The sequence below is a fragment of the Hippocampus zosterae genome, chromosome 1 (assembly GCF_025434085.1).
Source record: "Hippocampus zosterae strain Florida chromosome 1, ASM2543408v3, whole genome shotgun sequence".
In the NCBI taxonomy this organism is placed as follows: Eukaryota; Metazoa; Chordata; class Actinopteri; order Syngnathiformes; family Syngnathidae; genus Hippocampus; species Hippocampus zosterae.
The window spans coordinates 28,827,364-28,841,090 of record NC_067451.1 but is presented as its reverse complement, the minus strand read 5'-3'; the positions used below and the strand labels follow the sequence as shown (position 1 = coordinate 28,841,090).

Genomic DNA, 13,727 nt, shown 5'->3' with positions numbered 1-13,727 from the left:
AGGCAGCTGACGGGTATCGACAGGCCAAGCAGAACGCAGCTTCGGTGGTCGCCGAGGCAAAAACCCGAGCGTGGGAGGAGTTCGGTGAGGCCATGGAAGCCGACTTCCGGACGGCTTCAAGGAAATTCTGGTCCACCATCCGACGTCTCAGGAGGGGGAAGCAGTGCACCACTAACACTGTGTACAGTGGGGATGGGGCGCTGCTGACTTCGACTTGGGACGTTGTGAACCGATGGGCAGAGTACTTCGAAGACCTCCTCAACTCCACCAACACGCCTTCCTTAGAGGAAGCAGAGCCTGGGGACTCTGAGGTGGGCTCTCCTATCTCTGTGGCTGAAGTCACCGATGTGGTTAAAAAGCTCCTCGGTGGCAAGGCCCCAGGGGTGGATGAGATCCGCCCGGAGTTCCTCAAGGCTCTGGATGTTGTGGGGCTGTCCTGGTTGACACGCCTCTGCAACATTGCGTGGTCAACAGGGAGAGTGCCTCTGGATTGGCAGACCGGGGTGGTAGTCCCTGTTTTTAAAAAGGGGGACCGGAGGGTGTGTTCCAACTACAGAGGGATCACACTCCTCAGCCTCCCTGGTAAGGTCTATTCAGGGGTGCTGGAGAGGAGGGTCCGTCAGGAAGTCGAGCCTCAGATTGAGGAGGAGCAGTGTGGTTTTCGTCCCGGCCGTGGAACAGTGGACCAGCTCTACACCCTTAGCAGGGTCCTCGAGAGTAAGTGGGAATTCGCCCAACCAGTCTACATGTGTTTTGTGGACTTGGAGAAGGCGTTTGACCGTGTCCCTCGGGGAGTTCTGTGGGGGGTGCTTCGAGGGTATGGCGTACCGAACCCCCTGATACGGGCTGTTCGGTCACTATACCACCGATGTCAGAGTTTGGTTCGCATTGCCGGTAGTAAGTCGGAATCGTTTCCAGTGGGGGTAGGACTCCGCCAAGGCTGCCCTTTGTCGCCGATTCTGTTCATAACTTTTATGGACAGAATTTCTAGGCGCAGCCGAAGCGTTGAGGGGGTCCGTTTTGGGGGCCTCAGTATTGCATCCCTGCTTTTTGCGGATGATGTGGTGCTGTTGGCTCCTTCAAACGGGGCTCTCCAACTCTCACTGGAGCGTTTCGCAGCCGAGTGTGAAGCGGTTGGGATGAAGATCAGCACCTCCAAATCTGAAACCATGGTCCTCAGTCGGAAAAGGGTGGAGTGCCCCCTCCGGGTCGGGGAGGAGATCTTGCCCCAAGTGGAGGAGTTCAAGTATCTTGGGGTCTTGTTCACGAGTGGGGGCAAGGGGGAGCGGGAGATCGACAGGCGGATCGGTGCAGCATCTGCTGTGATGCGGACGTTGTATCGGTCTGTCGTGGTAAAGAAGGAGCTGAGCCAAAGGGCGAAGCTCTCAATTTACCGGTCGATCTACGTCCCAACCCTCATCTATGGTCACGAGCTATGGGTCGTGACCGAAAGAACGAGATCCCGGATACAAGCGGCCGAAATGAGTTTTCTCCGCAGGGTGTCCGGGCTCTCCCTTAGAGATAAGGTGAGAAGCTCGGTCATCCGGGAGGGGCTCAGAGTCGAGCCGCTTCTCCTCCACATCGAGAGGAGCCAGATGAGGTGGCTTGGGCATCTGATTCGGATGCCTCCTGAGCGCCTCCCTGGTGAGGTGTTCCGGGCATGTCCCACCGGGAGGAGACCCCGGGGAAGACCCAGGACACGCTGGAGAGACTATGTCACCCAGCTGGCCTGGGAACGTCTCGGGATCCCCCGGGGAGAGCTGGAAGAAGTAGCTAGGGAGAGGGAAGTCTGGGCTTCCCTGCTAAAGCTGTTGCCCCCGCGACCCGGCCCTGGATAAGCGGTAGATGATGGATGGATGGATGAATGATTGACACCCTGCCATGAATAGAGAACAATCTATGCATAAGTCATGCCCCCCATTCCAAAAGCTTTTGCCACAAGGTGGCAACAAAACACTATTTTTGTCTTAATGAAGCTCCTCAATTCACTTAAACATAGTTACTTGACAGTAAAATGCCACAAGTTGGCCGCAAAACAATGACAGTGGACCGCTAGATACTAGCAGTTATGCCTTTGTGTAGTCACCTATTTGCGGATTTGAAAAAATATATATTCTTGGGGAAGATTTGCAGGGGTTTCCTATATTATCTCAAACAATAAAATAACATTACATAAGCACTTCAACCGAAATGAAACAAAAATTAAAATTTTTAATTGATCAATAATTGATCAAGCCGGCCGTCCCTCCAAAACAAACAACGCTATCTGGCCTTTCCCCTGGATGGAAGTAGGCATGGAGTCTAGGGCCCCCACCACCACCACCCTCCTTCTCGGCCATGGACTGTAAAACCGGGACTGTCTTCATGATGAGCAGACCTCGACGAAGCAGCTATCACCTGTACACGCATACATGTACACAACTGGACAACCACGCGCGCCCCCCGCCCCCTCCCCATTCATCCTCTCCCCTTATGACATGTTATGTCTTGTGACTTGTTGTAACTGTCATATGCTTATTTATGTGCTAGGGTCTTTTTTTATCCTGGACTTAAATTATCCTCGGAAGAGGATAGTTCGAGCGTGTTTTTTTCCCCCCTCTCCCTACCCAGCGTTTTCCTTTCTGAATTCTGATTGTAATTTCCCCATTGCGGGACAAATAAAGGATATCTTAAATACATATTCGTTTCATTGTATATAACGAATCAATTACAACTAAAACTATTAAATATACTAAATTTATATTTAAAGAATGAAAATCTAAAAGTAAAGCTGCTGAAACTGAGCCCATGGCCACACCTGATGACGTCATAGGCGTGACAGTCGATTGGCAACACCTGCACTTGTTGATCAGCGGCGCCTCGTGCGACCGGTTGCAGCTTCAGTGCGGCGATTTTGTTTGGACTTTTAGGGACGGTTCTCCTTGTTTGTTTTGGACGCATAAATAGCAAATGTTGACGTCAGTTGCTCTTCGTTGTTTTCGAGCTGTGGTGTTCCTGCTTCTGGTCAGTAGCAGCCGCCCGCCGCCGGCTCGATCGTCCGTGGGCCGCGAGGACTCTTGGAGCGACTTGAGCCGGTACGCCTATGGCACCATCTTATCCCCTTTGCTCAAAGCTCTGTCTGAGCACGGAGGCTCCAGGTGGAACCCGGCCTCCGTGAAAAAAATCAAACCTGAGCAGAAGTACATCAAGTATTTGACGGACACTGCGTTCAAGAGAACGTCCAGGGCGCCGGAGGGTTTCGAAGCGAGCGCACTCTACAACGTTGTGAGACTGATCAAGCCGCAAGAGCAATGTCTTGCCAAAAGCGATAAAGGTGAGATGCCGAACGTAAATCATGCACTGTGGCCACAATTAAACCGGAAAATTAAGAATAAACAGTTTTTAACTTAATTTTTGAACGTATTCGTGTTGGTATAATTATAAATCATTTTAGTATGTTTTTTTTCCATTGTGCCACAGGGTATGTTGTCAAAGTCAATAGCCCGTGGCGTTATAGGTAAAAATGCTGGGTGTAAATCATGCACTGCAGACACAATAAAACCGTAACATTATAAATTAATGTGAACTTTTGACCATACTGGTATAATGTAGGCCAAATGTAAAAAAAAAAAGCGTTTTTTTTTCAAACGCACAATTCAATACCCCATGGCATTATAGGAATTTGTTGCATATGTAGCATTTATCTTGCAAGTACGTACAAACATGCTCTCAGGATAACTGCTACATTCATCAAACGTCTGCCAATTCCTTTCCCTGACATAACCCATGCGGAATAGCAGAAATTGTACTCACTTCTACTTCTATTACTTTAAAATATGACTCAAGTAAAAGTCAAAAGTAGCATATTATTTTTACATATTTACCTGCCGTCATAGACTGAGGGGGGAAAAATAGAATTGCTTTATATTCGTCAGTATATTGATATGTTCTATTTTTTTCTTCTGAATGCAGTCCAGGCACCACAGAGCTTTGACTCACTTGGGTGTAGTATACAGTTGCCAACTTCATAGTGTCATGCGTAACAGTTATGGACTTCAATTTATTTCAAACAAAGACTAAAACTAATAATGTTGTCGGTTCTATTTTACAATTGATAATTAATACAAATCCTCAATTCAGATCAATGTGCTTTTAGTTTTGCTTGGATTCTCTATTGCAGGGTGACGGCTCTTTTGTCTTTAAAATTATCTGTATCAAGTTTTTTTTTTTAATATGTATCAAAAGAACAAGTGATGCCACTTAATTGGTATCGATGAGTACTCTAGGTGAGTGCTTGGTCTGAAAAAGTGATATCAAACATTCCTAATTTTTCATTAACTCTCAGCCCTATTTCAGAGCTGAAAGTTTCTGAATATAACAGCCCATGTCAGTTGGACCGTAATCTTAACACTGTGATGTTGTTTTCCCCTATTTTCCTGCAGAGAGTTTCACACTCGATCTGTCCTACAGTCTTGATCAAGTCCGACAAAAAGAGCAGCTCACCAAGGCAACACTGCTATATAGTTCAGCCCACATAAAGTCTGTATGCTTCTTGAGCATCAAGGAGCATGAGCACTCAAACAAATGTCCCCTGTGTCCGGGCGTCCGCCAAGCTGTAAACGTCACTTCTGCCGCCGATGGCCTTGGAAGAGGGAATTGGGTGGAAGTTGACGTCACTCCGCTGCTTCTGCCGGCTTCAAAATTCCCCAAACTCAATGTTCACCTGCACATCAATGTCGTCTGCCCCGACGAGAAACAAGCCGAGAACACCGGGCTCAAAGGCCATTTGGAGATCAGTGTTGGATCCACCCCGCTGCTGCTTTACCTTCATGACCATAGCAAAGTGTCACACCAGACGTTGCCATTCACCTCTGCAAACGCACTTAACAAACTGATGATTTTCAAAGCCCATCGAGTGCTTCGAGCCAAGAGGCGGAGAAGGAGGGCGTCCGCAAAAAACGAACATGGTGATAAAAGCCTGGACATCCACTTGCCAGAGCTTCTTCCGAGCTCAGAATTCCCAACAAGTTACTGTGCCTTGTATGATTTCAGAGTGCGGTTCAGCCAGCTCAAACTTGATCACTGGATTGTTTTCCCCCCCAAATATAACCCGAGGTACTGTAGAGGCATCTGCCCGCGGACAGTCGGCTTCATCTATGGCTCACCCGTCCACACTATGGTACAAAACATCATATATGAGAAGCTTGACTCCTCTGTGCCAAGGCCATCGTGCATTCCTTTCCATTACAGACCCCTGAGCGTCATGATCTTGGAAGAGGACGGTTCGTACGTTTACAAGGAGTTTGAAGACATGGTGGCCACTCGGTGCACCTGCCGCTAAAACCAACCAACAAACAAACCCCGCATTCTCACCGGTTTCAAAATGATAACATTACCGCAACCTTTTGCCGCAATATTCAAAGATGTTCTGACCAGACTCCGTGATTTCATCAGTGGTTAAAATCATTGTGCATAGAAGATGTTTGTCCTGGAGCAGGTGTGTTTACTTAAACAATGTATTTTAACATTGGGAAAGTAAGTTAAGCAATGTTTTTCTTTTTTGTTGATGCCTTATTTGAAAGGATAACAATTCAGTGTTTCATCTTTGCAATAGGGCACTGATATGAAATGCTTGATGGGGGAAAAAAATGTTTAGTGCAGAATATATTTTTTTTAACCTTAGTTTTGTTAACTTATTTTGTGTGGATGGGCTGTCATTTTTGTTTAATTTAACACGGAATTAATTCGCCCTGTTCTGGACCAAAAATAATAACAACAAAAAAAGGAAAAATCTGTCAAAATCTTAAGCCTTTTACATATTGTTTTATTCCTGAGCATTACAGACAGTCATCTTGAATGGTGGCTGTCTTCAAAATGTCCAGAATGAAAGCTGTCAAGGTGTCCGTGTGTATTTGTCTTCTGGTCACTAAGTGACTGCATACCTATGAGTTTGTACTGGTTAAATGTGACGACATGCATGGCATGTGTACTGTATATGCAAATGATGTGAATTCACCGTGTCTGTGTTCAGCTTCTGGATATTCAAACTGATGAAAATGTTGACATTCTCTGAGGAATTGGGAAATAAATAACGGCATGCATCAATTTGGTCTCGTTTTTTGGGGTGGAGGGGGGCAAATAAATGATAGGAATATTACGTTCATGCTAAAATACAATTTTTAGACGTAGTGTGCAGTCAGTAAGCAATGGAAGCATATTACATTCAACTTCTTGTGTATGGGTATTTGTTTTTTAATTCTTTAGTTGTTTTGAGATTTTTTTTTTCTGCTTGTACTTTTTTCCCCTAGCTTTTGTTTTGGTGGAGGTGGGATTTTCTTATTTTTTGTGGATTTGGGGGAAATATCTGCTTGGGAATATTTTCTGAATTCTTATTTTTCGTGCTTCGATGTTTAAGATGATTTTTTCTCCTTTTTTTAAATACAGGAGTTGCCTGTTTTGGTTTTTTTTTCTTTTTTTGGTTTTTCCAGAACTTTTTTCCCTGTTTTTTTGAATATTACCCAGGCCAATAATATACAAGTTTTATTCCTTTCCACTGCTATGCAGATGACTGCCAGATCTATGTCCCACTGAGCAAGAAAGACACCTTCTCATTAAGGCCACTCCTATCCTGTCTGGAAGAAATCAAAACCTGGATGGCACAAAATTTCTTGAAGTTCAACGAAAAGAAGACAGAGGTGATATTGTTTGGCCCCAGTGGACCTTGTACATTCCATCCTGTAGACTTGGGCCCCCTATCTCCTTATCTGAAATCAACGGTCTCAAACTTGGGACTTAAACTGGACAGTGATTTCAAACTCGATCGGCAAATTGGTGCCGTTGTTAAATCCAGCTTCTTTCACCTTAGACAGCTGGCCAAAATAAAACCTTTCCTCTCACATGAACACTTTGAGACAGTAATTCATGCCTTTGTCACATCCCGGCTCGATTACTGCAACGCCCTGTACTTTGGAGTCAGCCAGTCCTCCATCAAGCGCCTTCAGCTGGTACAGAATGCCGCTGCTCGCCTCTTGACTGGTACTCGTAAGAGGGAGCATATAACTCCTACTTTGGCATCCCTTCACTGGCTCCCCATTCATTTTAGAATTATTTTTAAGATCCTCCTCTTTGTTTTCAAATCTCTGAATAATCTCGCGCCACCTTACCTCTCTGAGCTCATACGCCCCTACACCCCTGCCCGGCGCCTCAGGTCTGTGGACCAGTCTTTGCTAGACGTACCAAGAACTAAACTGAGGCTCAGAGGGGATCGAGCCTTTTCTGTTGCTGGTCCATCTCTCTGGAATGACCTCCCACTGAACATTCGGCAAGCCTCCTCGCTGCCCATCTTTAAATCCCTCCTCAAAACTCACTTGTATTCTTTGGCGTTTGACTCAGCATGACTTAGATTTGCTATTGGTTTTACTGCTTGGTGCTTTCTACCGCCTTATTACTTATTACTTATTACTGATTCGTCTTACTGTTTATTGTATATGTTAAATCGCTCCATGTACAGCACTTTGTATGCAGCGATGGCTGTTTGAAAGTGCTCTATAAATACTGTTGACTTGACTTGACAAGTTTGTTGCTATTCAGAGTTCATAAATCTTATTTAAATGTAAGTTGACACTGCGAGGCTCATTCAGCTTGGCTTGATATAGTTGTGTTTGTCCAGGATTAGTTGGAGATATATGTATATATATATATAACACATATTTCTACCACCAAGGTGGCGGGAAATTCTTGCATCTGCTTCCTCAGACAGTTGCCACAACAAATGTCCTGTTCAGATGAGGTAGCGAACCTCCACTCACACAGTTACACAGTCATTCATTTATGCGCATTTAATTTGCTTTTATCCGATTACCTTGACCAGTGCGGGTAACGCACTATATAGACATTAATTATACCCGGGGTTTAATACACATTATTTACACACGGAGTTTAAGCACGTGCAGGACACTGTCGCCCTCACCAGTTTGAGACTTGCCGGTCTGTATGCCTGATAGGGACTAAGGGTGTGGATTCCACCCATATTAATATATAATAATATGCCTATATTAATAGGCATATTATTTTCCACACTGTGGAAAATAATCGATATTAATCGATACATCGATGCGCACGTCCGCGATCCGAGTGCATCGGCTCATTCACTGGGTACGACGCGATTCACGGGTGAAATCGCGATTCATCACGATGCATTGATGTTATCGGTGAAATCGCGATTCATCACGATGCATTGATGGGTATCGGTAAAATCCGATTCAATCGCCGTTTTATTCATGTTAAACGTCACATATCTGCCCTTTCCTAGGCGCATTGAATGCACCATCATTGCTTTGCGTTTTGTGTTGAATACGGACGGTAGCCGTGCGTCACATACAGTCCAGTACACAACTAGCGAAACATTATGGAAGTTAGCGCACGCAGCAGCAAGGAAACTACTATATTTAATGCAGCCGCAACATTCAAATCTTATGTTTGGAAATACTACGGCTTCAAAAAGAAAGACGGAAAGCTTGATAAAACCTCCGTAATTTGCAAGGAATGTCGCACTAAGAAGCCATACAACGGCAGCACCACAAATATGCAGACCCACTTAAACCGATGGCACCAGATCACCGACAAGTTTCCCTCCCGCCCAGTTCCTCGCTCGGTCACCGGAGAAACTCTTGGTAAACCAGGTCAGGATCGGAAAAAAATTTCCTCTTATTTTGGGAGTCCCCTTGCAACTCACTGTGACCGCGCAATGGCTATAACTAAGGCCACTGCTTATTTCATATGCAAAGACCTCCAGCCTTAGCGTGGTGGACAACGAGGGTTTCAGACAGCTCGTGTACGTTTTGGAACCCAGGTATAAAATACCAGACAGGTCTGTGTTCACTTACAAACATATTCCCGATGTGTACAACAAAGTGAGAAGTGAGATTACTGTGTCGCTGAACAGTGCGCAAAGAGTTGAACTTACAGTGGATGGGTGGACATCTTGCGCTATAGATTCATATATATATATATATATATATATATATATATATATATATATATATATATATATATATATATATATATATATATATATATATATATATATATATATATATATATATATATATGAATATTTCATATAAGACACTCAGTGAGAGTCTGTTTGTGTTTACACTATAGCAACAGCTGTGAGTCTCAGGTGCCAAATTGTTTACATTTTCTTTGCACAAAACCCAATTGTGAAAGGGCTTAAATAAGTTGTTTTACAAGTTCTACTCTTTATAAGGAATAAAGTCGTATCCTTTTTGTAATACCATACTGAATTCCATCTTTTTAAAAGCTTTTTTTCTTTGCTTATTTGCATCATGTTTAATTGCACAATATCGCAACAAATTGCATTGTATCGTATCGGATCGCATTGATTTGAACTTAATGTGTATCGAATCGTATCGCATCGTGACGACGGTGAAACGTATCGCATCGTATCGCCAGAAAATTCCATGTATCGTTTAAGTATCGCATCGCTGGCAGTGGATCGTGATGTGTATCGAATCGTCCTCAGTGCTGAGATTCACATCCCTAATAGGGACTAGTATGGCTCAGGGCGTTGCGGCTTAAAAAGACCACGTCTTTTTGCCGGCGCGCAAACACTCAATCACCGTTGAAAGAGTTCCTTCTCAACAAACCCCTCTCAGGCTCACATAGGGTCTCGAACCAAGCGTTCGAACCAAACTACAACACCTGTCCTGAGATGGTTTCACTTAAAAACAGGTTTAAAGACCACCCCGACCTCCGTCTTAACAAACCCGGCGCGTAAACGCTCACCTAGAGTGTCGATGCGGAGTTTAAGTACGTACAGGACACCGCCGCCCTACTTACCACTAAGAGTAGTCCTCTCTCCTCTGGGATTCGCTTCAACCCTCAGCCCCCAGACGAGGAGCCGAAACCCAGTCCCAGAAAGGGTGTCTTTGACCCGTGGCCACGGTCTTCAAGTGAAGAGCTAACAGTTACGCTAGCGCTTCAGATTTACTTGTTGCGAGCGATGTCAACAATAGCACAAATTAAGAATGGCCAGACTGATGCCCAAATGAATAACATAATTTATTGATCGATGATTTATTTGTTTATTTGTCAGGTCGGTCCAAATTGACACTCAGGAATAACCAAAAGGAGGAGACAGGAGACTCGATTCTGGTACCAGGAGGGAACGAGGAGAAGCGTTCGGTTTCAGTTCTCCACACGTAACCCTAACGATCTCCCCCTTCACCTCCTCATTTATTGGGAAAGCTACTACATAGGTGTGCCCAACCTAAAGGGTGGGGGCTGTTGAACACACACTGAACTTGTTTGACTCTGTGTGTGTATGTGAGTGCAATTTACGTACATGTGTGCAAATGTCACATAAACATCCCGTTGCAGCTGGTGTTGATGTCTCCATTCCCGGTTCAGCCTTGCTCGCTTTTTAGTCTTAACAGTTATCTCTTCCCAACCACGTCCTCGGAAAGGTGGTTGCGACCCTAAACCTTTCACACAGTACAGCAAGCAAAAGTGAGCACATAATGAAGAACATATAATGATTATAGATGTGAGTAAATAATAAAGGATAAATCTTTATTGAAAGCATAAGCGTTCTTCATTGCAGGCAAAGCCAACTAATGATTGCAACCATAAGCGTTCTTCTTTGCAAGCAAAATCAAACTATACTGACAGGCAGAAGCATTCTTCATTGCGAGCATAAAATGACGACACGAGAATCAACCGAATAATACGTGAATGTATGATTACTAAAAAATAATAAATCCAACAGATGAGCAATGGATGCATGTTGCATTAAAAAAGCTCCCCAAAAAACAGAGGGGTTAAATCAGAAAAAGTAGCACAAGAACAGAAAAATTATTCCATAAAATAGAAAACAAACTAAATTAAAGAGGAACAAAACAGGCCGACAAACAAACTACAGTACCTCCACCCCGGCAGTACATTACTTTAATCCACTTGAATACTTCAGTGATCTTGCGAGCGAGTCTTTGGCCTCCAAGCCGTTAGAGGGCAGTAAAGCATTCCATATTGTGCTCCGTCGACGTGAAGTCAAACAGGAAGAACAGGAGAGCGTTGTTAGCAAAAGACTACGAGGAAAGCGGTAAGCCTCAATGTCATCGCATCAATACAACCGTTTTTGTGAGTTTGTGTTCGACGAAAATCTAGAATTACACTGATCATCAGATTTAAAAAAATACTTCTATGCTTGTGAGTTGCTTCCTTAAACACTATTTGAAAACATGGTTCAAGGTCTAATGCTTGTACTTTTGCCCGGGCACCGAGGCTAATGGTCACGCTTTGTCGTGCGTAGTTGCTCTGTTTTTTCACAATCATTCTGCGCTACCTGTATTAATTGCTTCACAAACGGTCTTAAAGTTTGCTCGCTTCTGTATTGACACATTTTGTGTCAGAGAACTCGCTCATGTCACGATAATGGAATGTGATGGGGGTTCTTCTTGTGCGAGACAAACGTTATTTACAATTCCATTGAAGTTGGAACGTCGTGTATAATGTAAATGAAAACGCAATACAATGATTTGCTAATCCTTTTCAATCTATATTCAATTGACTGCGCAACAAAGACAATATATTTAATATTCAAACTGATGTTATTTTTTCCAACTGTTCACACATTTTCAATTTGATGCCAGCAACACATTTTACACTATGTCCCAAACCAAATGGTATTGGTGTTTGTATAATTACTTCATTGCTTGAATTTGCTTCTTTTTTAGGCCTAATATATTTTAGATTCCTTCTGATCTTGTGTTCACATTGAAATCACATAATCAAATTCTAGCCTTGTCTCTTTTGCAGCTCGTTGACCCCTTTGGTTGGCATTCAGATCAGCATGGGCCGCCACTTTGGAAATTTGGCCAGGGTCAGGCATGTCATCACATACAGTCTGTCCCCCTTTGAGCAGAAGGCATTCCCCAATTATTTCTCCAAAGGAATTCCCAATGTTTGGAGAAGGTTCACGTCATCTTTCTTCAAAGTTGCGCCCCGTGAGTATCTTTTGTCTATACCTTTCAGTGTTTTTAACATAATGGTATATATTACTGGATATTTGGGGAAAAAAACAACAACACTTAAACACGTATACTAAGAGTCGTCTGTTTATGATGGCCTTGACATACATTTTGAGGTTACAGATCAACACGAAGACCTAGTTTGAGCAGTGACAGACGAATCATGACAGAACAACAAGACCCTAAGTTACAGCCGTACTTGCTTTTTACCATTGATCTGTTTTGGCCCAGAAGTGTTTTATAATTCATATATGAAGTTGTATGACATCTTTAGGAGTTACAAGCTAGTTTGCGAGTTACATAATATTCTGACAGAATGCGGTCGTGAAAGGGATTCCAAACCCATCCACAATATCTTATAACCATATAAAAACATAGTTCTCCCACATATATGATACATGATTAAATTCAGAAAGATTCACACAAACTTAAAATACACTGTGGTATTCCCTATCACCTGTTCCCACGTGAACTAAAAGGTGCAGTTGGTGGATACAAACTGCATCAAACATAAAATAAATAAAAAGGTCCGCTTTTGGTCCGCACCAAACAAGCGAGCCAAAGGACTTTTCAGGTGTGAATACACCCTGAATAGCCAAGCGTGCTTGCTTCGAGGTGTTTGTCAAACCTAGTTGGAATTTACTGTAAAACTGACACTAAACTGTAGAACTGACACAATTAAACATTGTAGAATTAAACGCCAACATTTTTAACCAGACCATATCATTTCTTCTTTATTTGTCTCACAATGGAGAAATTCACAATTTAAAGCAGCAACATTTTGAAAGAAAGGAGAAAAACACGCTCTTAATTCTGCTGCATCTTTTCCAGTGGAACCCAGCAGAGCCCAATCTAGAACTATTCTCTAACTCTAACCTCAGGGTTATCTGTGAAGAATAAAGACCTGTAAAAACCCAGAAACGATTGCTTAATAATCTGCAATATAGTGGGGGCGCAAATGCTGTCCCGCAATGTAATTAATTTGACTAGAAAAAAATTCTAATGGCAATATTTTTAATTCATATTGCACATTTTCTACTCTTCGTGTCATCTCAAGTCATTTTGAAGTACAGTATAATCGTAATACAAAATTTCATGATTCAAACTATTATTATTATTTTTTGCTTGGAAGACAAATTGTTGTTTTAAGTGACATTTCTATTGATGTTACTGTGACAAAGTATTGTTAATTGCAGACTGACACAAAAACTGCACTAAAATTCCATATCCCTGTGCATATGTTCAATCAATTACAGCAATGATCCTCATGTACCTGACCTACTCGTGGGGCAACAGTGTTCACAAGCAGAGCAAGAGGAAGAATCCCGCTGACTACGAAAATGAAGAATAAATTTTCGCCAGCTCCAAGGCTTCTTCTGTTCACCAATAAAGATGAAAAAATATCAGTCCAGACTGTGTTGATTGTTCATGTTGAGCTCACGGCATACCTATATTGGTAGGCATAGTAATATCTATGCGCTCTGTGTTTGTGATGCGTGGAAGGGTTAAGTCAAGTCAATTTTTTTGCAGTATGTTCTTTGTGCAGCAGACATTGAACAGGTTGCCAAGGGTATCAATAGTAGTTGATGACAGATACATTGTGAGCTGTGAGGATACACCCAAAGATGAATTAAGTGACATCGGTGCCAACCTCCACAGGGCATGGGTGAAGACATTACAAGCCATTGTGAGAAGACT

General features: G+C 43.2%; 2 protein-coding genes across 3 annotated transcripts; both read left to right on the top strand.

Annotated features, from left to right (window-relative positions):
- The first annotated feature begins 2,704 nt into the window (after nucleotides 1-2,704).
- On the top strand, nucleotides 2,705-6,084 carry gdf9 (growth differentiation factor 9). The gene is made up of 2 exons (XM_052075116.1): nucleotides 2,705-3,313; nucleotides 4,422-6,084. Exons 1-2 carry the CDS (start codon nucleotides 2,950-2,952, stop codon nucleotides 5,318-5,320), a joined length of 1,263 nt encoding a protein of 420 aa, XP_051931076.1. The 5' UTR covers nucleotides 2,705-2,949; the 3' UTR covers nucleotides 5,321-6,084.
- A 4,907-nt stretch (nucleotides 6,085-10,991) lies between these two features.
- Nucleotides 10,992-13,435, top strand: LOC127608153 (cytochrome b-c1 complex subunit 8). 2 transcript variants are annotated; one of them, XM_052077088.1, is made up of 3 exons: nucleotides 10,992-11,101; nucleotides 11,818-12,005; nucleotides 13,286-13,435. In XM_052077088.1, the coding sequence occupies exons 2-3, from the start codon at nucleotides 11,852-11,854 to the stop codon at nucleotides 13,378-13,380; spliced, it is 249 nt and encodes an 82-aa protein (XP_051933048.1). In that variant the 5' UTR covers nucleotides 10,992-11,101; nucleotides 11,818-11,851; the 3' UTR covers nucleotides 13,381-13,435. The 2 variants fall into 2 exon arrangements, with proteins under 2 accessions (XP_051933048.1, XP_051933041.1); XM_052077081.1 differs by lacking the exon at nucleotides 10,992-11,101 and adding an exon at nucleotides 11,115-11,139.
- Nucleotides 13,436-13,727: the final 292 nt, after the last annotated feature.

Coding starts and splice junctions, on each gene's coding strand:
- gdf9 (XM_052075116.1), top strand. CDS start 2,950: ATGTTGACGTCAGTTGCTCTTCGTTGTTTTCGAGCTGTGGTGTTCCTG. Junction 3,314..4,421: donor TCTTGCCAAAAGCGATAAAG/GTGAGATGCCGA, acceptor ATTTTCCTGCAG/AGAGTTTCACACTCGATCTG.
- LOC127608153 (XM_052077088.1), top strand. CDS start 11,852: ATGGGCCGCCACTTTGGAAATTTGGCCAGGGTCAGGCATGTCATCACA. Junction 12,006..13,285: donor TTTCTTCAAAGTTGCGCCCC/GTGAGTATCTTT, acceptor AATCAATTACAG/CAATGATCCTCATGTACCTG.